The sequence below is a fragment of the Chelonus insularis genome, unplaced genomic scaffold (genome assembly GCF_013357705.1).
Source record: "Chelonus insularis isolate UGA/USDA-ARS -01 unplaced genomic scaffold, ASM1335770v1 contig_254_pilon, whole genome shotgun sequence".
Lineage (NCBI taxonomy): Eukaryota > Metazoa > Arthropoda > Insecta > Hymenoptera > Braconidae > Chelonus > Chelonus insularis.
Window position 1 is genome coordinate 62754 of NW_023276449.1, and position 27194 is coordinate 89947.

The window sequence follows — 27194 nt, forward strand, 5'->3', positions numbered from 1 at the left end:
AATCCCAATTGTTTAAATAGTTTCTTTAATATATTCTATTATCCCCAGAGCATATTTTTAGTTTAAAAAAAGTTGAATAAAAAGTACTATTTGAAATTATAAGATGATTTTTTATGAATAAATACACTGAAAGTTGGAAAAAAATATTTTTTTTTCCTTCTGAACTTTATAAAATTCATTAAATAAGAAGACAGAATTTAAATTGCAATTTTTACAGCAATTTACATTAACAAAAACACGCAGATGAATATGAAAAAAAATTGGACGAATTTGCAGAAAAAGAATTTAATAGCATTTTCAAACTCACTAGAGCATAAAACAAGCTTTTCTGATGATAAAAATAAAGAGAAGAAGATAAATTTGTCACGTTTCAATGATTCGTAAGAATCGATTTAGACATTATACGGGCAGAAAGTTGATCTAAGTCACCCTCATCATCGATAATTTACACGAAAGATAAAAGTTGGTAAAATAAATGAATTAATTGTTATTTGGTTATATTGATAAATGTGTCGAAGGGAAAGTGAAGATTACATAGGCACCCATTCGATATAAAAAATGAAAAAGAAATAAGGAGGTAAAAAAATAGAGTGAAAAAAAAGAAAATATAATAAAGCGAGGTTAGGTGTGAAGAGGGAATGATGGATGGTGATGATAGTATATATGTTAGTTTCTGGGAATTCGTTGAGATTCGTCACGTTTCTCGTGTCGGAGAGGAATTAATTATCCTTAGCTTAGGCGTCTATCTCTTTCTAGAGCAAAGAATTCGTTAGGGTGAAGGTTGCGAATACGTGAGGCTTTTGAATCCGCTTATTTTGCAGACCAAATTCTTAGTCAAGGTATACTGAATCGGTTTACCAATTACACAGAAAACAAGTCGTATATACAGATCAGTTGTGAATGAATTAGACTAAATGATTAAATAATACATCCAAACAAAACACATGGAAACCGATTCAGGTTATTTTTTGTTTTCAGTGACATTCTCACAAAGCAATCAACGGTATAACAACTTCCAATGTGGATTATAAAAATATTAAATCTGATAATATTAACTGTTAAAATCTTACGGTAGAATTAAGCTAAGGACCAATATGATCCACAGAGATCTATGTCAAGTCCAGAGCTTTTTATAATTATTTTTTTCGTCTGTCATCACTCACCAGGACGTCTTTGTTGCTACCAATTTATCAGCATCGTTGACATTGATTATATCGCAGCGAGCAATCATTCTTTCCTTCAAGGTTCAACTGACATAAAGACGTGAGCAAATGGATAAATAGCTCTCATCATTTTCCTCTTAATTGAAATTTACGATAATTACTTACATTCTGGTAGGCACATTAAAATGTTCAGTGAGCTTTAATGAGCATCTTAATCAATTTAAAATTATCTATTAATTCTGATTAATCACTTCCTAGTAATATAATGGTGTTATTAAAAAAAATATTCGATGATAAGAAATATTACGGAATATGGATTAGTGAACCCTAATATATAGCAGTACTATTGTGAGAATCACATAATCGAACTTACTCTGTTTAACTACCTTATTTACTCTCTTGAGGATCTTGTTTGTCGTGGCTTGGTAATCAAGCAAACATTACTGTTATACCAGGAATCATTTAATTTTTATTATGTGGCTATGTGAATGATACTTTATGATGAGACATTAGTCACACAAAAATTTCTAATTGGGCACATTTTCGGTTGGTGAGATCTAGAGGATCAAAATGAACTAAATTGGGTCACAAAGAGTATTAAATCAAACGATAATATGACATTTAAGCTCGTTTTTCCATGAAATATATGAGAAATAATTTATTGAAAATGTTGTTTTATCTTGAATAAATTTTTGTCTCTTCAGCAACAATATTTTTCATAAATAAAATTGTGGTTTTAATATTTTTTGGACAATGTACAAAATTTGAACTGGAACATTGTTATAACTACGCTTACTTTATAATAATGCAATCAAACCTAATTGATGTTGTAAAGTTTTTTTCTATCAAAAATATTATTATACTATAATTTATATCCTTCATGCTTGATTTGAAGTATTTATGGAATTAATGTCCTGTCATAAAGTATTATTTAGACCACAATATGATATTAAATGTACAGATGCAGATAAATAAATTTATCAACCATCATTACGTTTCTCAAAAACACTTATTCAATTATCCTAGATAGTATCTATTTATAAACTTTTATTTTGATTTTCTAATTTAAGTTTCATTTTAGAAATATTCAACAGCTTAAAAATCCAATAATAAATGAACTCTGCAAAAATAGCAAAACTCTCAAACAATAAAATAGTATTTCACACTTGGTACCCTCTTTTTCACTAATCTCATAGAATTTATTTAACTTCAATGACGATTGTAATGATCAAATAGTAAATTCGAATCATCTTGCTGATGAAAGAAAGTTCAATATGATACTGTATCACTGGAAGTATTATCACCAAGATAATGATCCTATAAAAAGACATTTAAACAAATGAAAAAGTAATTTTTCAGACTTTTCAAATATATCAGTAAATTATTGCTATCTATTAATTGTTTGATGAACAATAATAGCTATATTCATTAATCTCACTGAGCATTTTGATCCTAATTTTTATTGCTTATCAGACGATTTAAGTTTAATGTTATTATCTTTGTCACCTTTGATGTAAGTAATTATGTAATTATTCTTCAGGCCAACCAAGGTCCTCGCCAACGAGTTCGTAAAACCGCTGATTATGTTCATTGAAGAATTTCCTGAGCTTGGAAACAACGAGAGGATCAACTCTTGGATGTCTTCTGCCTTTACTCTCTCTTAGGCACTTATCCGCGGTCTCATTGCGGAGACAGTAAAAGCCTTTTGTATGATTGAAGTAAAAATTGTGTCTTCCAATACGTGATTCAAGACCGAGGAAAGTTTCAATGCGTTTTAATTGTGGTAATGGATCCTCAATAAGCTGATCACCATTTACTACAAGTATTTGTTCGCGTGGGAAGACCTCTAGCCATCGATGCATATAGTTGTGATAGAGAGAGATGGAAATAGGTCGATAAGACTCATTTATACTACCATCTGAACGTAACACGAGCTCCTCAAAACTTCGACTTGATGCTGGTAGTCGTGGATTTTCTTCTTCTATTGCTGTTACTGATGTTGATGTTACAGCAGTCGTTGCAGCTGATGTCGTTGCTACTCTAGTTCTTAACTGAGTGTAGTCTGAAATCGCTCTCGTTACTGGCTCTCGTACTATCAGCAGCAATTTGATGCTCGCATTCATCGCATGAATACGCTCTGGAACCTTTTTTCATTATTATTGATATTTTTATTGGTTCAAGTAATTATATTCGGATCAACAGAAATATTAATGTTCACAAAATAATTACATTAAGATGTTTTAATTGTATATATAGTAAGAATATTTCATCTCTTAAAATGACATTTAAATTAGATATAAAAATTTTTTGAAAACTTCTGATGATTAAGATTATGATGAATGATTATTTGGGAAAAAATCTCGATTATAAACTCACTAATCAAACCACTTTTTGATAGCTGTAAGGATTTGAAAAAAGGGATAAGAAGTTGTTATCAAGGGAAAAAAGATCATTAATAAAGTAAGTGATAACAACAACCCTTATCTCAAGTATTTTATGCTACAATTTACTGTTGGAAATGTTTGAATTACATAAAACTGGCTTATCTTCTAATTTGATGCTTTTATAAGTATTTATGCAATAAACTCATCAATCATTCATTATAATCACTGGAAATATATAGTTTGATTAGCATGCTGCTTTTCCTAAATATAAACTATTTATTACTTAACATCCTTCTCTGTTCTCCTGTTTCTCAAGAATACAATAAGAGTACATAACTTGTACTCATAAGTAATCATCTCATTCTTCAATCTAAATATATAAATAACTCTTATTATACATGCTGGAGCTCTGTGTTAAATCGTCAATTCTCTTCTTCTTATGTCTACAATGATAAAGTAAATAAAACCCAAGCTTTTTAGTAAACATTTCTAATCTAACTTGCTAATAAAATAGCTTTAAAATCATCAGTGCTAAGAATTATAATTAAACTGATAGATTTATCTATTTTTAAAAAAAATTTTTTAAATAAGTTACTTGATGTAAAATAATAAATAACATTTTTACAACTGACTAGATGAATGATAGTAGAATTAGGTATTATAATTAAAACATCTTTTGCAAACATTAATTTAGCAGATCTGTTTTATCATTATGTTTTATCTTATATCATAGCCTTCATAATATTAATTATCAAAATAATGCCTATTTAAATTGTCAAAATAAAAAAAAACACACTGAGATTAATTTTCATATCATGTCATTATTGTTCTGTGATTAATTAGACGTTTTTTTAAAAAAGATTTCAATTATGGAGGCTACAGTATAGTTATTAATATCATTATTATACTTTCACAGGTCTATAGTTTACATCTATGTTAATTGGGATTTCTATCTTTTCATGTCATAACTCAATTAACGCTCTAAAAACCCAGTATTATATTAAGTCATTTTCTTTCACATATAAATAGTTATATTGAATGATATAAAGTCTAATTGTACATGAAATAGGAAACGGTATTTTTTAAATAATTCTCACACTTATCGTGTTCCCCTTTTTTCATATAAATAAAGTCATTTGAAACCAGACAACTTTATTATGTTAATAATTTCTAATTAATTACCAATTAATTACTTTGGAAAAATATCATTTTTTTTGATTAAAATTATTTGTCAGTGATGCAATTAAATTCTTGTTGGATAAATAAATATTTCAATTTTTTTTATTTCATCAATTGAAGATGAAATACTAGGATTGTATATAATCACAAAATTACTGTTATAAAAATTTATAATGATACTCTAGTAAATATTTTATTTGATTATTTATTAAATTATTACTCTTTAACATGACAACTTCTATTTTTATCCAAAAACTTTATTAAATAAAAATCACTAAAGCAAATAAATTTATTTATGACAAATAATCAATATTAAACTCAAGTCCATTACACAAATCAACATTTGGAAATCAAATAAACTTGAACAAAACCACCTTGCATTGATAAAATCATGTAATACATATAAACAAATTTATATCTTTAATAGTATTAAAAGAAATGGCTTTACAGTTGTGAACATCAGCAGATAAAAACCCCAATTTTCTATAAACCTGTGCAAATATTAGATATACCAACCTCAGGTGTCACGAAATAACTAGGACTTTTTTCGATGGTGATTTGACCTTTGAGTGAATATGGCATTTTCTTTCGATACCATTCAAGACCTCGTTCATAATTTTCATCTCTATCAAAAAAATGAACTTCACCAGCTGCTTTCTGGATTTGTGGATGAAGAAAAAGCATCTCCAAGAGAGCACGAGTACCACATTTGCGCACTCCAATGATGATAGCTTGGGGTAGATGACGGTTTGTTCTTGAGAAGTGAATTTTGTTGGGAGTTCCTGGTGTTTGTGGTTCTTGATGACGTTTTGGTGGGTCTACTTCATTCGTAAGATCTTCTTGGGAATCGAATACTGATACAGCAGCATCAAGGCTATAAATAGCACTATCATAGAGGATATGAAAGGTCAGGAAGAGCGAAACAAGGGCCACTAGGAGAAAAGCTGCGGCTAACTTTGGTCGAGATACGCCAACTACCAGGATGCAGTCTGACGTATCGCCCTCGGCCGGCCTCATGGCGGAGCGGGGTATCCACCTAAAACAAATATTACTTTTTAATTACAAAAATACATTCCTTTTTGTAAAACCAAAATAAAAAATCATTGTAATTCAAATAGTGGTTGCTATTTTTGCCAATGCTATCAAGTGAAACTTTGCTTGCTTCAATAACAATTCAGAATAAAATCAAACTTTTTTCTTAACGTCAACTGAAACAAGATTCTATGGAGAAACGTAAACCAATCGAATTGGATCAAACAACATTCAAATTTATTTCATTGGTATTGGATGTTATGTTTTATTACAAACACCTAAATCTAATAATACTTGGTTGAAGTTTGAAAATATAGCATTAGATTCAACTAGATCTAATCATTCTTTGTAGAGTATTGCACCTGATCCAATGAGATCTAACAAGTTTTGGTGTGATACACCATCAGATATAATATCAACGAAATAGTATTGAATTCAATTGGATCTAGATAGTAACTGTAAATTGTTGCATCAGATCCAATTGAATCTAGTTGAACCTTGACAGTTTTGGTCAATTATAATATCAAATTTAATTTAATTAAATTGCATTAAGAGTTATATTTATTTTATCTAGTTAGATCTGATTAATCTATCTCATTTAGATGCCTTAATTTTTTAAAATGATGGAATGTGGGAAATTTATTTTCAACTAAACAAAAAAACATGTTTTCATCATAAAAATCATAGCTAAAGTAATCAATATTCATGAAAAGTTTCAACAATTAATCATAATTTTACAAACTAAGCTAGTATTTTTAGCTTTCTTTTAGAGAATAAAAAATTGAAGTGAAAATGATAAAGCAAATTTATGATTAACGATTGAAGCATACCATTTTTGCTGAACTCTTTTACATTTTGAAGGTCTTATTTCAAAATCATGTCTTATATTTTTCAATAACCCTTTTAAATGATGAATAATTTGAGTATGGAAATAAATTCTTGATTGTATTCTATAAAATTTTGATTGATAATTATATTTTTCTGATTTATCTATTCTATAAAGCATCTAGAAACTCGACCTGAATGATGAAAATGCTATATTTTTATATTATATCAATCTATTCAAAATGAACTGTCATTTTTATTGGAAAAAAAATAGTAATAGATGAAACATTGGTTTGCTAAGTTGCGTTTGACCTTAATGATGGATAATAAAGCGTAATTCTATTAAACAGATATTATTGGACTTAATTGATAGTTAAATATCAGAGGGTAGGTATTCTCTCGTTGTAAAGTGAATATCTAAACCTATACTCTCGAATTCAATCAGTGGGTTAACAAAGATCTATAAATTTACAAAGATTTTAATGAAGTCATATTGAACAAGTAATGTTACATCATTTCCGGTATCTAATACTTTATTTGCTGATATTGATGCCACATAGACTACTTCATACATAAAATGGATTAATTAATTACACAAGGGATGTTTCATCAATATTTATGATATATTTAATTGAAAAAGATGTAAAATGACCAATATACATAATGGCCAAGGAATCATTCCTAGCTATTACAGAAGCTAAGTAGGAATTTTCATGCTTGAAGTGAATAAAATGATTATCAGCACAAAAATCGTGCCTAAACTTCAACCAAGTGTTTTTTTTTTCAATTAAAGGTCATGGTAAAAGTTATACATCAACTTCCAAGAATCTAGGTTCTATTGTTGATGATTTTACACTGAGAAGAATTAAAAATCTTTCTTTAACAATCAGAAGTTATTTAGTAGAATCATCTATTGATTTTACTTCAAATCAAATAACTCTAGTTTATTTGAAGGGAATTATAACAATCACTGTTATGACCATAAAACTATTAAATGTTTTAATTCCATACCAAAGCTATGCAATTACGATCACTATCGTTTCAACTAAATATTGAATTCCCTAACCAGAATCAATAAATGTGGTTCTAAGAGTTACTTCATTCTTTTTTTTCATAGAGAAAGCTGTTTGAACATTCATAAAAAATGAGGAATGTAATGTGTAATGACCAAAGTGAATGAGAAAATTGAATTTTAATTTATTAAACAGTAAAATCTTTGGTTTAGTAAATGAAAATTAGATTTATATCGACAGAAGAACTGTTTTACACGTCATGTTACAGCACAATTTATTAATAATTCGATAGTTTTTATGATTGCTACATCTAGAAGAGAAGTAAGTAATTCGTTGATGGAAGATTTAATAAAATTAATTTGATCCTGGAAATTTTTCTTTTAAAAAAAACAATATGAGCACTGTTTTTCTATTGTTGACTAGGTCTAAAATATACTTGGATCCAATTAATGAATGAGATTGATCAAACTACGATCCCTCCAAGGATATCTAGGTCTGACAATTAATACAATTAAAAACCAATATGTCTTCTAAAATACTAATAGTTATCCAATTAAAACATTTACGCTAATTGGATTTTGATCACTATTTTTATAGAATTAACTATATAATTATTAGAATAACGAAAATCAAGTCAACAAAAGAGAAATATATTAACAATGAGTAATTGATAGAAAGCAATTTATTTTGTAATTACTTTTATTAATTAATTAAGGATAATCACTTCATATTTAACATGGGTGTAATAATGATATTTGATCGAATAGAATTACTTGTTCAACATAATGATAATTTAAACAAAAAATTTTATATCAAAAATCAGATAATAAATAACGACACGGTTGTGCTATTTTTGAATAATTGTAGTTAAATATGATTTTTACCATGCACGAAATATTTCATGTTGTTATGATTATTATTTTTTTTTTGTTAAATTACTCTACACTACTTGTTTGGTGAAACAGTCAGAAAAAATTACACTGTTTCATGTGATTATAATTATCAAATTTTCAAACAATGTAAAAAGAAAAAAATTAAAACATCTATAAATATTATGAAAAACTCAAGATTTTGAACATGAACAGTTAATTTTCAGGAAGAGTTTTTAGTTTTCGTGACTTCAAGCCATTTCTCAATGAAAATTGACGAGCTTAGTATGGAAATACATCTTCTACATATTCCCTAGAAATTATAAATCGATTTTTTATTCTATTCTTTATGAATTAATTTCTTTAAGGAATTTATTTTGCTTTATAATATTATTTAACCATAGATTTATTAGATTTTAATTTGTACTTACAAGACATTGATGAGGGACTCGGATGGCCACTCACGACGAGGCCGAGCCTTACTGGGCATTTTTGTTGTTTTTTCTCACATTATTCGATGATTCTGAAATCAGAAGCAAACATAAATAATTAGAATTCGTTGAATGAATTTTTAAAAAAGAATATTATGAAGTAGGTAAGGTGAGTTGATAATAAATATTTGTTTATGTAGTTTGAAAATATAATTGATCTGACGTCAAATAAATATTGAATCAGTCATAAGGAAGTAATTATAAAAATGTAGATTGGACGTCAATTAGTAGCTTGTTGCTATTCGCTCTGACAATCTGAATCAAAACAATTTTTCTCATCAATTCTGAAGTATAAAAAATTATCAATAATAATTAATAATTATTCAATAATTGTAAAATACATCCAATATTCCAATTTATAACTCTATTACGTGTCTATGCTCAGACTTATTTTCACTCTATTGCATTTTTGCTGCAAATCAAACAGAGATCAAGACTTTGGTTGCAACCATTGAATATGTTTTTCTGTTAGCTCTTCCAAATTAAATATGAGAATCCTAACCAATGTTAGCCAAGACGATGATGATCAGATTTCTGAAGAATTCTTTGATAAAATTATTCATTTTCAAGAAATATGATAATTCAATGAATATATGAAGACTTTGAATAATAAATAAGATGAGAGGTTGAATGTTCAGGTGATGTTACATTTAATATTTATTAAACATACTTTTATTCATTTGGTCTGGGGTTTTTTTTATTAAGTTAAAGTTGTTTATTCTATAAAAATGATTGGAAATTAATTATTCATCTATGAATGTGTGTCCAACATGTTGAATAAAATATGTAGAGGTTATGTCTTTATTTGTCATTTCAACATTTATTAATATTCTGACATAAGAATGATTATTTTGATAGATTTGTTTTAGAATATTTGAATGAAAAAAATACTATTTTATTAAAAGTCAATAGATATAAAAAGGATTTCAGTGGTATCATGGTTGAAAAGTTTTCAATTTCAAACAGTATGTATTATTCTCTTCTTTTTATGGAGTCGACTGATATATTTTTTTGTTCACTTGGATTGGAATCAATTCACGACAATGGGTGTTTGACAGTTTTTTTTATTTGCTGGCTTTGGTGTTTGGAATTATCAAAAATTTAAGTAATACCAACCAAAGTAAACATTGGTGATTAAATAACGTTTAAAATTTTATTAAAAGACTAACCCATGGATCAAGAGTTTTTATTATTTTTTTTTTAATGGATCATTGTGATAGTGAATTAAAACTATTTATTCAAGCTTCTATAGCTTTTCAACTAATAGAAATTCAAATGATAAAAATCATAAATCTTCAATGCAAAAGTTTTTTAGTATTTTTATTCCATTATAAAGAATGGAATAACTTTGAAAATTGAAAAGAAAAAATAGTTTAAAAGACTTGATGAAAAATTTGTTACAAAGTGATTTTATCTTCGATGAATATATTTTTATTGCATCTTATCTAAAATGCATACTTTCCCACATTATCACAAAGTCATTTAAATAAATCTGTTGAAGTTAAAATTCAAATGACTCAATAATTCAACTTGGTAGTAAGATTCTAGGCAATATAACAAGGCAAAACTCGATTAACCCTACCACCCATTATGTGATCTATTCACTAGTCTGTCAAGGACAGTCTGAATAATACATTCCTACAAGCCACAAATAGCTTTTGGTTCACATTTAGTGTATATCTCTGGTGATAGCCCTTCATTTCGAATTGAATTATGCAAATAAGCTTTAGATCATTCGAGTTCTCATTAAAATAAAAAAACTGGAGATTTTATCGAGCCTAGCGTTTTGAATATAGTCGTGGGCGAATTTTATTAAGTCGTCAAGTAGTCATAATATCAACTTGGATGAATTTAACATATTATTTCAGACTTATTTTGCTGATAGGGTAAATAAATAAGTACTTTATACGAACAGGAGGATAAAGAGTCAACAAAAAGCAATATTTTTTTTAATTCTCAAGAGCAGTCTATGAGGTCCTACTTCCCTCAAATATATTTTTTATTTTTAATATTATCAGTTATAAACATTTTTAATTATCGAAGTTTTTACTGAAACTGATGTTTTTTACTGACTTCAAAAAATATTCAATACCTCGAGGTGTCCAGAAGGGTAGCTTCTGGGGTAGAAAGGGAGTTGTAATGTTTTTATATGCTTTTAAGGCTCGAAATATTATACCCTGGTAATTGAAGTTAAATGTAATACAATTTTTTTTTTACATTCTCGTTTTTTTTGTTTTAAGTTGATGTTATGACACAGGGATCATGTAATAAAAATTGATTAAAAAATTTTTATATTATTTATAAGACCATTAAACGTAGAGCTTTTTGTCAAAATTCATTTATCATTATAAAAATACTTTTATAAAAAATTATTTTAAAACTTTTCATCAATGAATTACCCAATAAATTAAGTTTGCAAATATCAGATAGAATTGATTTAGTATAACTTCGATCCATTCTACAACCTTACGTCATTGAAAAAATTTAATATTCTCAGTAATACCTTACAAGTTTAATATTGTCTCGTAAATATAGAGCATTTCAAAGTAATTTTCCTTTAATAATATTTTTCATACACGAAGGTAAAAGATCTTAAAATAATAATGAGCTTTTTCAAGAAAAAACAATAAAAAAAATGGGTCTGGGTGCACTTTATGCCCTGACGACAAACTTCTCATTCATTGAAGTTCGTAATTTTGTCATTTTTTTATTTACAACAAATTACTATTGTTATAAACAACATATAATTATTTAGAGCCATATGAAGTTATTAGCAACCGTATTGTATTGACATTGAGTTCAGTTTCAAACAATATTAATCATCAAATAAGTAGAATTTCCTTCAAATATCTTCTTTACTGAACTTATTTTACTCTTTTTGTTATTAAAAAAAACCGGCTGGACCGAATTTATTAAAACTTATTCTCAGATCTTCTTCGTCGTATTATCTTTAAAATGAAATTTATCCGGAGTCGAGATCTCCAGTGGTTCTCGAGATATTGCAAATGAAAAAAACCGGACATACGTACGTACAAATATACGTACGTGGATCAATTTTTTAAACCTTCTCATATGCTTCCAAATATTTCAAAACGTAAAGAAATGGCAAAATTACGAAAATCAACTCCATAATAATAACTTCCTAATGTAAAGTTAATAATAATGAGCTTTTTCAAGAAAAAACAATAAAAAAAAGAAAAAAAATAGCACAAAATTTTACCGAGTAGGAAGGAATGTCTAGGGGATTGGTAGAGTCAATTGATTGTGCTTGATATTGAGTCTGCACGTGGTTCCAAAAGTGGTAAAAGCGTAGTAGAAGCCTATACTACTAGTAAGCTCACGTAGTAGTGTAGTAGTAGAATATGTAGAAACAGGAAGGCGCCGATGCGTCTGCGCTCTCTTTCCACGAAGTATTGTGAGTCAAGGTCTTACTAGAGTCGCAATCGACCTGACCTCGCACCTTTTCCTTAACCTATACATTCACACCTACATAATTCTACTGTCCACATTGACATTTTTCTACATACTTCCTGTCACGTCTATAACCATTTTTCCCTCTTTATTCTCGACCTTTTCATCGTCGCCGAAACCTCTTTGATGTGCTACGCTCATGACGTTGGAGAAAAATGTGCTTTTGTGCATCGTTTTAGGTCGACAAAAATATATAGAAGACATATTCATGGAATTTTTCATTTGCTACAGCAACAGAAAAAAAAATCTTCAATAAATAACCTAACATAGATAACATCACAAAGTTAAAAACTTGCTGTCATATTGTGAAAAACATTACTTTATATCAAAAATATTATGCAAGGTGGCAATGTATAATCAATCCAAGTGTAATTATGTGTAAATCATCACTTGATTTATTGAGATCAATTTATAATTGATGGATTATATTTGAAGACAATCACACACCATACAACTGAGGAACTGACAATTAAGATAAGATCTGTCTAAAACAGGAAACAAAAATATAGTAAGTAATACTCTAATCAAATATTTGATTAATTTGATGTATTTGGCGGAAATATTCAAATCTAACCTTTTCATTCCAGAAATTTGTCAACTGAGTATTGTTGATGACATTTGTTGTGATGACTAAATAAACATTGTGACATATTCAATTAACTGGATCATTTTGTCGAAAGAAAATAGAATGAAGATTAAAATGAACGATTGAAGAATCGAGGTAAATGAAGAGTGAAATAAGTTGAAAGCACGTTTCGACATAACTTAGATGAACTCGTGCTACGGCCTTTAATTGAACTTTTTGCTTGTTCGATTATTCTTCTCCAATCCGAAGTGCTCAGAGGTACAAATATTGAGAAGCAGAGAATAGCTTGAAATAAATAATTTACGACAAGCAAAAAAATCAATAGCCTCTATAGAATCTTCCCTGCTCCAAAATTGAGATGAGATCCTAAAATGATTTATATTAAACTCCTGCCTATTAATACACAGCTTTTCGAACAAAAAGTCAACAGATGTCACAGAAATTGGGTAAAAAATATAAACAATAAATTTATTTTATTCTTTCAACAGGAAGAGAACTAAAGATTTTTTTTTTTTCAGTAAAAAATCTCATTTTTGAAAAAAATAAAATGGTTAAATTATTATCGTTAAATTTTTTCTTGTCAAGTATTTTTTTATTCAAAAAATAAAAGAGTTGGAAAAATTCGTTTAACAAAGTAGTACAATATTCACATAAAATATTGCTCCTTAACATAGAGTTCTTATTCGACACGTTTTCTTACAAACTTTTCCCCTTTTCTTTCATGATGTTTTTCTTTCCTTCTCTCGACTCAACGAGCCAACGAAAACCAAAGTTCTGGGATATGTAAATTTTCGCGAGAAATACAAACCTTATTGTATAGTATTCGTATCATTACCATAGTATAATTTGACGAAATTGTATGTCCAATGCATATACAATTGAGATAAAAGTGATGTATTAAGAGGAAAAAAGTAAACACAGGTTTAATAAAAATGATTGAAAAACTTGCTACTTTACACTGAATGAAAAACTTGAATATAGTTGTTTAGTTTTGCTTCTTCAACATTGTTTTTTTTATTTACATTAGAAATATTTTACCATTAATACTGATAAAAGATCATTCTTACTCAAAATGGTAAATCTTTAAAACAATAGTAATTAAAAGATAATATATTATGTTCATTTTTGATTCTAAACACACTGATACCATTATTATTGATTTTTCAGTGTTAGTTTTAATTTATCATTAATATTTTAACTCTTTTCTTTTAAATAAAAAAATTCATCAACTATCATTGGTAGCCATGTTTCAGTAGTAAAAATATCCAGCTTTTGGAGCAAAAGCTTCTACGAAGAAAAAGCTCCAATAGACTTCAATTCTTGCAAGTCTTAGGAAGAAATCTTGAAAACCATCAATTGGTTGAAAAGATACTTTTCCATAGTCTATCAACAGTACCTTATTATTTCAGTTTCCAGCAGAAAAAATTTAACAAAATATTATCAGGCACAGTAATCTTACTTGCTCATTTTTAATTTCATTCTTAATTCACTAATAAGATGATGGAAAAAAATAATTTTCAGTTTATTTTGTTAGAAAACACTCGAAGGAGAATTTATAAAAAAGTTCCAAATCAATTAGCAGCAAAAAGTTCTTCGATTTCATGCAGGAAACTCTTCAACATTATGCTTGAAGTCATATGGTTTTTTCTCACGTTTTCATCAGAGATCTTAAGTACAAACACATCGGTCACTTTCAAAGTTTACAAAAGTTATCTTGACGGCGATAATTTAGTGAAAAACTTGTTTTTAATTCAATGACTCTACTTTATTATTCAAGTGGATGTATAAGTAAGTAAAAAAAAAAAAATGAATCGTAACAATTCAAAATAATAAATTTTCTTCAATTAAAAAAGCCTCAAAAGAGCCTCATATTTTATTCCTCACTTTCCATTGTAATTTGAATAAAAAAATAAATGCACCACAGTGAGAATATTCAGTGGCATTTAAATACAGAAATCTCACGGCGTCTTGGTTGTTATCTGGGATTGTTGTAAATTGAATAAGTGTTTTTACATGGACAAAGAGTATGTAGAAGAGTGGTGCTATATGGATTTGACTTTTCAGTGGCTCAAACAGCTGCCAACGAATCCAATTGACCTCACCACCGTTCTGTCGTCTGGTATTCCCTCGAGGGTGCTCTCTTAATCACCCTTGACCCGCTTCCCGTGAAATTGTGCATCCTCCTAGCTTGTTCCAATCTTTTGCATCTACATCTACAATGGCTCCTTAAAGGTCCTTCTCTTCACCTCGTCAACTTGAGTAGGCACTTGTTCCATGCTTTACAGATGTGCTAGACAAACTCAGGAGTGATGTTGATGGTTGTTTGATTGAAAAAACGTTATTATATATACGTTTCTTAATTATTATTCAAACTGAAATTAAAAATCACATAATCAGTTGTTGATGTTGCATTAGGTGATTAGCTTTAACAAGATTTCTATTTAATTCAAGAAAGATTATCATAAGAGAAAATATGATCAGTGTAATACATTTAGCTAATTTCATTGAAGGCATCATGCCAGTTGCGATAATACGTTCTGCAGTCATGAATGATAGGATTTGCAATACTGCCCACATCTATTTAGTAATTGAAGCTGCCATAATGTACTTATCAAATAGATTGTAATAACAGGAATAATTGTTGGCATTTGAATCATTATGCTTGTCACAATAGCTTTGACGTGACGACATAAATCACTGATTTGGATTCAAACAAGTTCAAGGAAAAATCTAATTGATTCATTCATGAATTGTGACAATAAATAAAAAATACTTTTATTATAAATTCGTTTCGAAGAATTTATGTGATTGAATTCAACTCGAAAGAAAGTTTGATAATCTAGAGATAATGATTCTTATTACTGGAAAAGTTCAAACTTAACAAAAGATTTCTGTCTGTCAAATCGTATTTCCAAATCAAAAGTACATAGAAATGAATAGCTGGTTTTATTTGATTATTATTAGATTATTATTTATGATGATTGTAATAAAAAGATTCTTGAATTTTTTAAAAATTAAATTACCAATAAAATCAAAATAGATTGTTTTATATTATTAAGAAAAAACTTTTCTTTCAAACTCCGATAAAAATTGTTGTATAATAATTATTTTTATGTAAGTAAAGCACTATTATGTATTAAGATATTGCTGGTCATTAAGCTTATTATCTTTATTGGAAGTAATGAAGAGAATTTCAATTTCTGTACTACTTCAGTTATGAATGAATGCCCATTAATATTATTTTTATATATTCAATGTAAAAGTCTGTCAATTTATCCTATAAGTGTATTAAAAAAGTTAAGCAGAAGAATAATAATATAATGAGATAGAAAATAAAAGAAAAATCGGGTAAAATTTTAATTTTTCAATCACTTTTTTTCAACTTTTGAATTTTCTTTTCATAAAACTTCACAGAAATTCAAGTTCTTAGAATCTAAATTGCAATTTTTGAGATTCTTTTTCTTTGAAAAATATAATTAACTCACTTTTAATTGAAAAAAATTATTAAAAACACTCCAAGTTTGAAGAAAGTTCCAGCGTTAAAGCTGTTGATAATTGGATGCTTTTCATGAGGGGTTTTTTCCACTTTTTTCTCTACTCCAGAAAAGATAATTAAGTGTTTTATAGAGTTGTTGATTAACTAGATATCAATTTGTTTATTATTTTTATATGAATTATTAATAAATCACTTATTATTAAATTTCCAACATTTTCATTTGCCATTTGAAAGCAATGGAATAAAACCAATGTTTATAAGTATATCTTAACCTTAAAAAAAAGCAAATCCAATCCATTAAATTCGATGTAACTTTTGTTCAATAAGATAGTATGTACATAAAAAAAGGTTAAAACACTGTTACGAGTTTGTTTTAATAAGCTTTCGATAAATGGACATCTTTTTTTATTCATTTTATTGCCCATTCAATTTTTCCACAAACTGCAATCGATTTTTCCAAACCCTAAACCATCTAATAAAAGAAGGAAAAAAAATAGTGAATTTGTTGGGGGTTCTTAGGATTTTGTGGATAAAATATGACACATTATCTTGAGTAGGTAGAAAAGCCGCCCCAGGTTACTCTTGTGAGCTCTTATCATGATAAGGGACTCTCTCACCCCTCTATATACGATACTATACTTAAATATAAACTATACAGTTGACAGTTTCTTCGAAGCAATTTACAAAATTCATCTACAACACTTGAAATATTCAGCAAAATTTTTATATTTTGAAATTTTAAAATCATTTCTTTCAAAAATCATATTCAATAATTTTTTTCCAGTCATAACGTCATTATGACTTCAACTTCAATGAATGTATCAGAACATTATTGATAAACATACACAAAATATATATTTGCATTTCAAAACCAAATATTGATGATCTAAAAAACAGATAAATTAGTATCAGTGAAAATAACCTAAAAAAGTAGTAGTGCAAATTTTCAAGAGTAATTTAACTTTTTTTATTTTTTTTGTTGTCTACCAGGAATACTACTATGAAGTGATGCAAACAAAAATAGATTTTTGTGTCAATTACACGGGCTTGCAAAAAATACTCTCTCCAACGGAAATAACAAAACTAGCTGGTTTTCAATGATTTTAATCTCCTAAATTCAAATCTTTTGGCGTTTCAATTTTTTTTTAATCTCTGGATTACGCTTTGCAATTGAACAAATGTTTCAAAAATGACGGAAATTTCATCTTCTATATGTAATGGAACAACTGGACTGATGTATAGCAGAGTAATATAGAGGTTTTGCAGACTAGATACTTTTTAAGTCTTCAAATTGTTCAATTTCATATATGAAATAACTTTAGATATCTCAGTGATAGAATAAACGATAAACAAACAGCTCAATCTCACCTGCAGCTATCTAAAAGTGACAATAAACGAAAATTTAATCAGACTTTTATTTATATTAATAAATAGTTCTATCAACAATTTCTACTTTATCAATATATTCAGAGAAACGAAAAGGTTTTAGAAACAATTCCTAAAATGTCTGATAGAGGAAATGGAAGAAAGATATCCTGACTGAAAGAGTGATTATCATACAATTTTCTCTTGGTGTTCTGAAGAAGCTGAAATTTGTCTAGCTTTGTTGTAAAATGTCTAGAACTAAGATTGTAAATTCTTGTCCCAGTTACTTCCAGAATCAACACCATGTATTTCTATTTGCCCAGAAAAACGAACATGCCATCAGAAATGTCACCACTACCAAGGCTAATTAGCATATTCAATGAACTACTGATACAGAGTAAACTAGCAATAGACATGACTACTATGCATAGAAGCATTTTTGGTCTATGTTACAACGGTAATCCTTTTATCATCTATTCAATTAATTGCTTTTATGATTATCCTTATAATTAATCCCTTTAAATACCTCAAAAATTTAATCAACTTGTCTATCAAAGAATTGATACCTCATTGTATAATTCTTTCATCTAAGTTTTTTTTCTGCCTAGGACTCGTTATTGTCTTTATAATCTACGAAAGTATTTTTTTCATGTACAAGTGAAACCAAAAAAAAAAAAAAACCTGTGCAATATGAGTAGTCCACTTGAAAGTTGCTGGAAAGAATAACAAAGACAATATTGTCTATGTATGTGGTACATCAAAAGGTTTGTGAAACATTAGATGTTGGAATGTGGAAGTTGTAAAGCAGTAAATTTAAGTAAATAATTCACTACACATATTTCAATTAATTATAGGAAAATAGTTGAGTGGGACAATTAATTTTCCATCCGGACCACGTTGTACGCTTCGTTGATTACACCTTGATTGAAGCTCTCGTAATTGGTTACAGAGCTCAGTGCACGTCTCGTGATAGCAAAAGCAGTGCTACGTCTGAGAGAGAGAGAGAGAGAGAGAGAGAGAGAGAGAGAGAGCAAGCACGGTATAACGAGATTCTAGACTCTTCTTATCTTATTTTCATCGTCGACAGGTTTCTTTTATTTTTTTCTCTCTTTCTTTTGTCTTCTTTATCCCTTTACTTCATCATCACATTTTACATCAAGTTTTTTCATTTCCTGAGTACATAATAACAAAGTAAAAAAGCAAAATGATAAGTTACTTTGAGGTTCAGAGTATATACTTGTAGAATTGTTCTAAATAAAGTTTATTTGATCTTGTTATTTCCTTGAGGAACTAAGATTGAACCATTTTTTTTAATGAGCAGTGATTGATGTTATTCTAAAGTCTACAATTTAGAGCTTTCGTTTTATTCAGTTTTGCTTTCTTGTTGTAAATTTTATTCAGTTAAATTGTACATCATCAAAGGTAAAATATTTTATTTATTCTGAACCGTCATAATTCATGAATGAATTATCGTAAAACTCCTTTTGAGTATGGTTATAAACCACCCAAAAGTAGGGTAATTTCAGCAGAGACGCACTTTTTTATTTGCTAGGATGGTATACAACCACATCATATTCCTTAGTGAATTTCTTATTTAAATAATTTTCTATTCAAGCATAAACTTGGCCTTAATTTACTACTATTTTTTAGGGTATATCAGATCTAATATAAAATTCAAGATAAAGTAATCGTCCTGATATTAAGTTAACTTTTAATAATTTAATTTTTAATTTCAATACTTTATTTTTTGTCTCTAGAATTTTTCTCTATTTTCATTTTTGGAGAAATATGATTTATGTTTTTAGAATAAAGTTTATGAAAGTTTGAATTTACATGCAAAACCGTAGAAAAATAATTGAAATGCGTTTACTCAATAATTGTTGTTTCGTGAATGTTCTGATGAAAAATTTTTGTCCATAAAATCAATATTTTTTTAAAATATTTTACTCAAACTGTTATTTAAAAATATTTTAAATAAAAATATGTGGTTAATAAAGAATTAAAAGTGTTGAAATATTTTTCAATGATTGTCACAAATATTATTCACCAAAGGCAAAATATAAAAACTGGTTTATTATTTAATTAAAATAAAATTTTTTGTCAATGTCCAAGTCGTCATTATTGAAAGCAGGAAATAATTGTTTTTATGTATTTCTTGGAAAAAAAAATTATCTTTCCTTTCATCATTATTACTTCAGAGTTGACACTAGTTGCATGCTAATATGCAAATTATTGTAGTTTTATTCAATAATATAACGTCACTTAGATATCTATTTGATTATCAAGCATTTTCTCTGAGTTTATAACATGTTGATAAATTATAATATATTACAATGATATCATCTATGCAACATGAATAAAATTATATCATAATTCAGTAGCTAGCAATCGGTTGAACTCTAAAAAAAAATCAACCAATAAAACTATCACGATTGATCAGTGATGAAGTGAATGATAAAATAGTTAATTAAACAATTGTGATGGTACCTGCTTGTGTAGACAAACTCCTAGTTGATGAAATTGATTTAGAACCTCAGGATAATTATAAACAAATGTATTCTTCATTTTTTTAAATTTGAGATATCCAAAAAGAAAGTCTAGTAGAATTTGGCTATATATGGCAATTTCAATGTATTTAACTTTCTGTAAAGTTACTTAGATCAGTATATGCAAAGTTGTACCTGTGAATTTTTCTCCGTATAGTAACTCTCTATTTTTGGTTTAATTTATCTGACATCATTGAGTGAACAGAAAATTCCATTATCCAATTAAAATGTAGTGAAGAACGAGATGTTTAAAGTCTAGTGTATCTTTCAAATTGACATTTTGAGAGCGAATTTAGCGAGTTTAGCAACACGCGAATTTTAAATCGTACTCATTCATACTTGCTTGGTAATTTTGTGAGTATAATATCTCAAGTTCAAGTTTTAATTATCTCTGCTGTTATAAAGTATGTTGTATGGACTCACGTTTCTGATGAATAACAAAGTTTATTATAAAAGTAAAAAAATAAAACTTTATCTATTTTTTTTTTTTCATTGATGGTAAGATCAGCTAATATTTTAGCTACTTTTTATCAATAATAACTGATTTTGTTGGTGTTGGTCTGAAGAAATAAAAATATTTTCGTCAATTTTTATTTTTCAGATCAATTAAAAGAAGGGGATTATCAACTGCGAGCCTGCCAATGCCAAATGGATTTCTTTAAGAGGCAAAAATAAGCTCTAAAATGTCTGCCTTTTTATTTTATTTCTTAAAAGATGAAAAAACCTCTTGATGCTTGAAACACAATTTTTCATGTGGGTTTGGAAAAAACTGTCCACTACAAATTTGTCACTTCACAAGCACTCGACACCCTTAGGATCTTTTCTACACTTTTCTTCACCACATCAGTTGATATTTGAAGTCCAGGAGGATTTAAAAAAAATGAAATATAAAATAAAACGTGACAAGGAATTGTGATTTTCATTGATGATATTTACGAAAACTGTGACGTTGATAAGCTAGCGGATGAAGTTGTCTTGAGGGAAAGCCAAATGGAATCGAAACATCTAGGAAAGGAAAAAGGAAACGGATCTTCAATCGACACGTCTTCGACTTTCTCACATGCACTTCCAATCTCATCTCCTGAAGCTAAGAAATTCACGCTAACACATCACGCGCCAACTCTCAAAGGTCATTTACCCCCCTTCAAAGACATAAAATATAAAATTTATCGTTGTCAGTAAAAGAATCGAAAAAAAATCAAAAATACCTTCTTGAATATTCGTTTTATCATGACATCGAATTGCAATTGGAAAACGTGCAAGCGACAGGCATCGATGGAGTAGTATTTGTTGACTAGAAGTAAACTTGGTACACAACACTGTGCAACAACAGTACGAGTATGAGTTACCTTTCACCATCACCTCGATCGCCCTCGATATATAAACGCGACGGTTTACGCTGAGTGTTTGAACCACCCTGCACAATATACCAGTCAAGGGAAAGAGAGAGATAAACATTATAGAAGCAGAGAATAGAATAGAAAGAGAAAGAAAATAGAAAAGTAGGGATGGTATAGCATCTCTATAGAGCTTTAGGCACTTGATCGCAAGGCCAACGAACCAGAGAGCTCTTCAACCATTTTTAAATTCCCAGGAATTTTCTCACTCGACTTAATTGGAAATTAATTGAATTTATTCTTCAGCTCAAAATCGCCAGAACTTGAAGGAGCTTTCAGGATATCTATGTTTTTAGTTACAACCCTTTGACTATAATTACTGTTCACTTTACTGACGCAAATTATTCTAATATTCTGTAGTTATTAGAGCGGCTAATATGATGTTTCTGAATCTATTTAACTAAGGGGAGATGGATGAAATTAGCAAACAAAGTATCATTATTTTGGTACACTTTGAGAAACTTCTGTTTACTGAATTGTAAAAAATAAAACAAGTTTGAGGATGAAAATATTCATTCGAAAGAATCAACTTATGGTTGGTGGAAATTTCGAGGAAAATATTTGGAGATTGGTTTATAATTTATGAGTTTGTCAGATGTAGATGAATCAATTTGATTGAGTACAGGTTGTTTTTGAATAGTGTTCACAGATATACATATATCTGACAGAATAAAATAAAAATTTCTAGGATGATTGATCGAGAGTAGAGTTTTTGTGTAAGAGCACATTTAGTATTTCATGATTTTAAAATAAGTATACTTGTAAAATTTAAATCAAATGAATAGAGTGAAGCTTGATACTATTGTAATTGTATTGAAAAAAAAAACAGATTAACTCCAAAAATGCAATTTATCAATTATTCTAAGTAAATAGTCTGCTATTTTACTGAAGGATTTAAATATTTATATAACTATTCCTATTTCTGACTCACTACAGAAATTTATTTAACATTGAAGCACTGAGATCGGTACTGGTGCCTTAGAATTGAACCACTGATATCGATTAAATGTAAAAAGAAGTGTTTTATCTGTAATCAGGAATAATTTAGAAAAATGTAAATGTAAAAGTGTTTTGGAATAATAATGTAGCCCTATATGCATAGACTTTAGTGATTTAATTTGCAATATCTAGCTTGCAAAGACGATTTTCACATCATTTTTGCTCAAATCATTTTTATGACATTAAAGAAATAACAACTTTGAAATTTACTTTATATATCAATCACCCCTAAATAATTTAAAACTTAAATTGCACTGAACAAAAATAAAAATTACATATTTAAATGGTTTAAAGATGTTATTAATAGATGAACTGAATTAAATAGTCAATTAAATTCCTATTGTAGTATCTATATATTATTTTTAAAACCATTCATAAGAATAGGTTGAATTGATGATTGATAAAAGCATTAGAAAAATTAGTTAACCATCCACAAATACAACAGATTTTATTTTTAAACAAAAGAATGTTCAATTTAATGTTAAAAATAATACCGTTAGATTAAATTAAATGGATTAATTGAAAAATTGAACCTCCACTAGGTTGTAATATATACCAATCAATATAATTTTCATTGAACGTGATAGGGTTTATTGGACATCTTTACCAATAATTTTTCGTTATAAAATAATGTTATTATTGGTTTTGAATTATTCTCCAAATAATCCTTTCATTAATTAACAAGCTTATTGAATATTTTTAACAATTTTTAGGTTCAAAGATCTCCAACTGTAATAAAAAACAAAAAAGCTTGATATTAATGAAATTTACATTTTCACTAAATCAACTTTTATACTGATAATTGAAGCATGTAATATAAAAACTTACCAAATTTCTAAGTTGTGTGCAAGTGCTTGAGGCTAGTAGTCAAGTAGTCAACATAACTCCTAAGTTTTACTCATGAATTCTAACACTTTGGTTAAGTTTTTGACTTTACTGTTCTAATACACAATACATCATTCCCACCTAATAGTGATGACAAATAATGAAACATCTAGTTTTCAAACTATACATAATTACAACAATTACTCAAATCCTCATTATTCTCAAGTAATCTTCCATCAACAGTTACATGAGAAAGCTAAAAATGAATTTTCAATTATAATCGACAACTTTTCATAATAAAATTAAACCAACATCAAAAGAAAACAGTTCAATTAATTTTATATAAAAAAAAAATCCAAGTAATAACTGTTAAGTCAGAATGAGTCCATTTCCGGTGGTTAAATGCAAAGAACTTCCAGTAAGAAGGGTGACATGAGTCACAAAGCGTGTCGGAACGTGTCGGATTTTCTTTATAAAAAAAAAGCGACAAGAAAAAATAAAAAGGAAGTGAAGATTTGAGGATTTGAACGTCGTTCATTTCTTCAGAACAACTAGGATATCTTTTTCTCCACCTTTCTTCTTCCTGAAATTTTTTTATTCTTGTCGTAGGTGGTACGAAACGTTTTCTGCAATGTCTGTAGTACCTGTGGTGTTACTGGACCTCATCCAGGCACAGCCACAAGCTTGTGAAGCTTACAGGAGAGCCCGTTTAATGGTACTTTCTCGAGTGTGAGATACCTCTTCTCTCATTCTTCCTCTTACAAACCATTCTAACAACTTCAGACGTTATTTCAGTAGCAATAGAGTCTAAGACACAACGTCAGCACTATTCATCATCATTTAAAAGCTTTTTTTTCATCATATTATACACGTAATTGCATGATGAAGGTTAAAGAATTCATAAATTATACATGTATATTGCTCTTTAGTAATTATTTTAAACGATATCGTGATATATTGCTAGTCAAAACGCACTGTGCGTGCCGTACTATAGTTGTACTTTTACTACTACTTTACTACCACACCACTACACCACCAGACAACCGATACTCTTACCACCCGACTTAACATACCGTTGAGACAGTGTAGAGAGGGTTGCTGCTCTCTAACATTTCACTCGAAATGTGCAAACGAAGGAATACTACTCAGGCAAGGGTAATTTTGCTTTGAAATCGATTTTGAGTATTTTATAAACGAAATAAAGTTGATATTAAATCAATCATAATTTTTAAAATTGAATAAACCAATAGATTCTTTAGATATTGAAGTTGAATATTATTTTAATGATTGATTTTATTTTTTTATGAATTCAAATTTTACGAGTTAAAGATATTTATCGTTTTATCAAGTCTTTTTCAAGGTAAAAGATGCATTCAATGATAATATTGCAAAGCTCACTGTTCGTGTTTTATATTTAGATTTATTAAAATATACGTAAATTAGATTGATAATGTAGTAAAAGTGGTAGAGAAATAATATTTTTTAGAAATTTTACAGAAAAATAAATTAAATATTCAAATGTTTGATTCATTAATCATAGAAAATTTGGTGATAAAATAACACTATCAGTTTTAATTAATCATGATTTGTCAAAAGGTAATTTCAATAATTACTTTATAATAATACATTTTTTTTTCTTCACTCAGTTAAGTAATAAATCAGAAATTTTATTAGAGAAAATTTTAACCTTCATGTTATTTCTCTATTTATAAAATACTCAAATTTATATTTAGTAATTCAACGATACTCCAATGTCTTCAACTCCAAATATTGTATTGTGCATTTCTTAAATTTCAAACTCAATGATAATAATTCGATCAAACCTGAAATGAGTTCATAAATCTCTAAAGATTCTGAAAATCTTGATGAAGTTACTTTGGTAAATAGGCAATTAAAAATCATTCCAATTATAGCACATTGTATCAATATCAGTTGCCACTAGAGACTTTTTCTTTCATCTTAAACTGAAAAAAAAATAATAACAATAAGTGAAGAAAACAAGAATATTACCTGGTCCGGCCGCCCCAAGGTCAGGTCAGAGGGTTTCATGAAACGAAGTGTCTTTCTTCTATTTCTCCAAAATCCTCTAAATCCACTCACAAATAAACCACAAACACCAGAACTCGTCGTTGCACAGGTTGAGCTTTTGCACTGGATCAACGGGTGGATGAAGTCACGAAAACGTTTGATGTGGCTGTGATTAGGGATAAAAAATGTATTCGGGGGATAGAGGATCACACTTTGGTGGTGAATGCGCGGCATACGCGATCGTCAGGTTTCTGCGGTCGTCCTGACCGCGAGTACAACAGTTGGGGTCGGCCTGACCTCCTCAAGCTTCTTTTAAGAACTGGCGGGAGCTTCGTCTGCTTCATATCACACCACGCAGCCAGTGGCCCCTCTCCCGGGTATCATCCCCTTCTCCAGCCAATGCTCTCACGAGTATTCCCCCACTTTTACCCTCGTCTCAGAGACTAGCCTCACCCTAGAATAATAGGAACATACTACCCCTCTTATGCGCCGTCCTTTATGGTATCTCGCGCGTCTTTAATACTCCGTCTTTTTATCTTTGTTCAATCATTTTTTATCATTAACGATCTCTGTTTATCTCAATCAAGTCCTCGACTCATTTTGATTTTATTATTTACATATTTTATTTTTAATACTCTAGACATTTCTCCAATTACTCATCAATTTATCTGTTACATACAAAAAACCGAGTTCTGCTTTAATGAAGCTAATGAGCATCAATTAGCTGTATGTTTTATTATTGACCAGTTTTGGTTTTATTGTTCAAATAAATCTTTAGATTTTGTTGAAACATTTGTGAGCTATGGTTCAAGACATCCTCTTTAAGGTTCTGTTTTATTTTTTAGTTGAATATGTAATTGATTTTTTTTGCATACAATCACTTTTTATATCGACATATTTTATTCACCAGTTCAACTAAATGATGATATCAACTGGTATTTATCAAAGATTCAATAATTGTTTATTCATTACTATAAGTAATTCAACTGAGTAAAGTAACTTTCGCTTTGACTGCTCATCATTAATGAGAATGAATCGTAGTTACTTCACTAACATAGTGTTAATAATCATTGAAAGTATGATCTTTTACAGATATTTTCTATTTGCTCCTATTCAATTAAATTTTCGTTTAACTAGTAAACTTAAATGTATATGCTGAGTCTTTTAACTTTATCCATAAATAGATTTTGCAGTCGAATAGTTTAAAACAATACTTGAAAATAAACTATAAGTCTTGTTGAAAATGTCTTGGTGATGATTATTTCAATATTTCTGACTATTTGAACAATAAATTAGGTTGATAATATCTAGTTTATATTGCACCACTTAGTGTTTTTTAGAAATAGTAATTTTCTCAAGTCTTAGAAAAAAGTGTATAATTTGTGTTCCATATATATTGTGGAAATGAGTCAAGTTTTTTTGTTGAAGAAAAGAAAATTGAAGATTGAAGAAGTGGAGGTTTTGTGGTAGTTGATGACCCAAACTCTTTCCTTCTCTTTTCGTGTTGATAGTGCCAAAGAAGAGT

The 27194-nt window shown here is 28.6% G+C and overlaps 1 protein-coding gene across 3 annotated transcripts; it reads right to left on the minus strand.

The window, feature by feature from the left end:
* Positions 1 to 244: 244 nt before the first annotated feature.
* Positions 245 to 26600, minus strand: Hs3st-A (Heparan sulfate 3-O sulfotransferase-A). Of its 3 annotated transcripts, XM_035079680.1 has the most exons (6): positions 13002 to 13058; positions 12747 to 12912; positions 12484 to 12652; positions 8897 to 8988; positions 5243 to 5762; positions 245 to 3307 (listed from the first exon to the last, which is right to left on the minus strand). In XM_035079680.1, exons 4-6 carry the CDS (start codon positions 8953 to 8955, stop codon positions 2693 to 2695), a joined length of 1194 nt encoding a protein of 397 aa, XP_034935571.1. In that variant the 5' UTR covers positions 8956 to 8988; positions 12484 to 12652; positions 12747 to 12912; positions 13002 to 13058; the 3' UTR covers positions 245 to 2692. The 3 variants fall into 3 exon arrangements, with proteins under 3 accessions (XP_034935571.1, XP_034935572.1, XP_034935573.1); XM_035079681.1 differs by lacking the exons at positions 12484 to 12652; positions 12747 to 12912; positions 13002 to 13058 and adding an exon at positions 25652 to 26600; XM_035079682.1 differs by lacking the exons at positions 12484 to 12652; positions 12747 to 12912; positions 13002 to 13058 and adding an exon at positions 11049 to 11112.
* Positions 26601 to 27194: the final 594 nt, after the last annotated feature.

What these genes read in the sequence shown, in the direction of transcription:
- Hs3st-A (XM_035079681.1), bottom strand. Translation starts at nt 8,955, where the DNA reads ATGCCCAGTAAGGCTCGGCCTCGTCGTGAGTGGCCATCCGAGTCCCTC. An exon ending in GAGTCCCTCATCAATGTCTT is followed by an intron (nt 5,763 to 8,896) that starts GTAAGTACAAAT and finishes TATTTGTTTTAG; the next exon opens with GTGGATACCCCGCTCCGCCA. An exon ending in GTTATTTCGTGACACCTGAG is followed by an intron (nt 3,308 to 5,242) that starts GTTGGTATATCT and finishes TAATGAAAAAAG; the next exon opens with GTTCCAGAGCGTATTCATGC.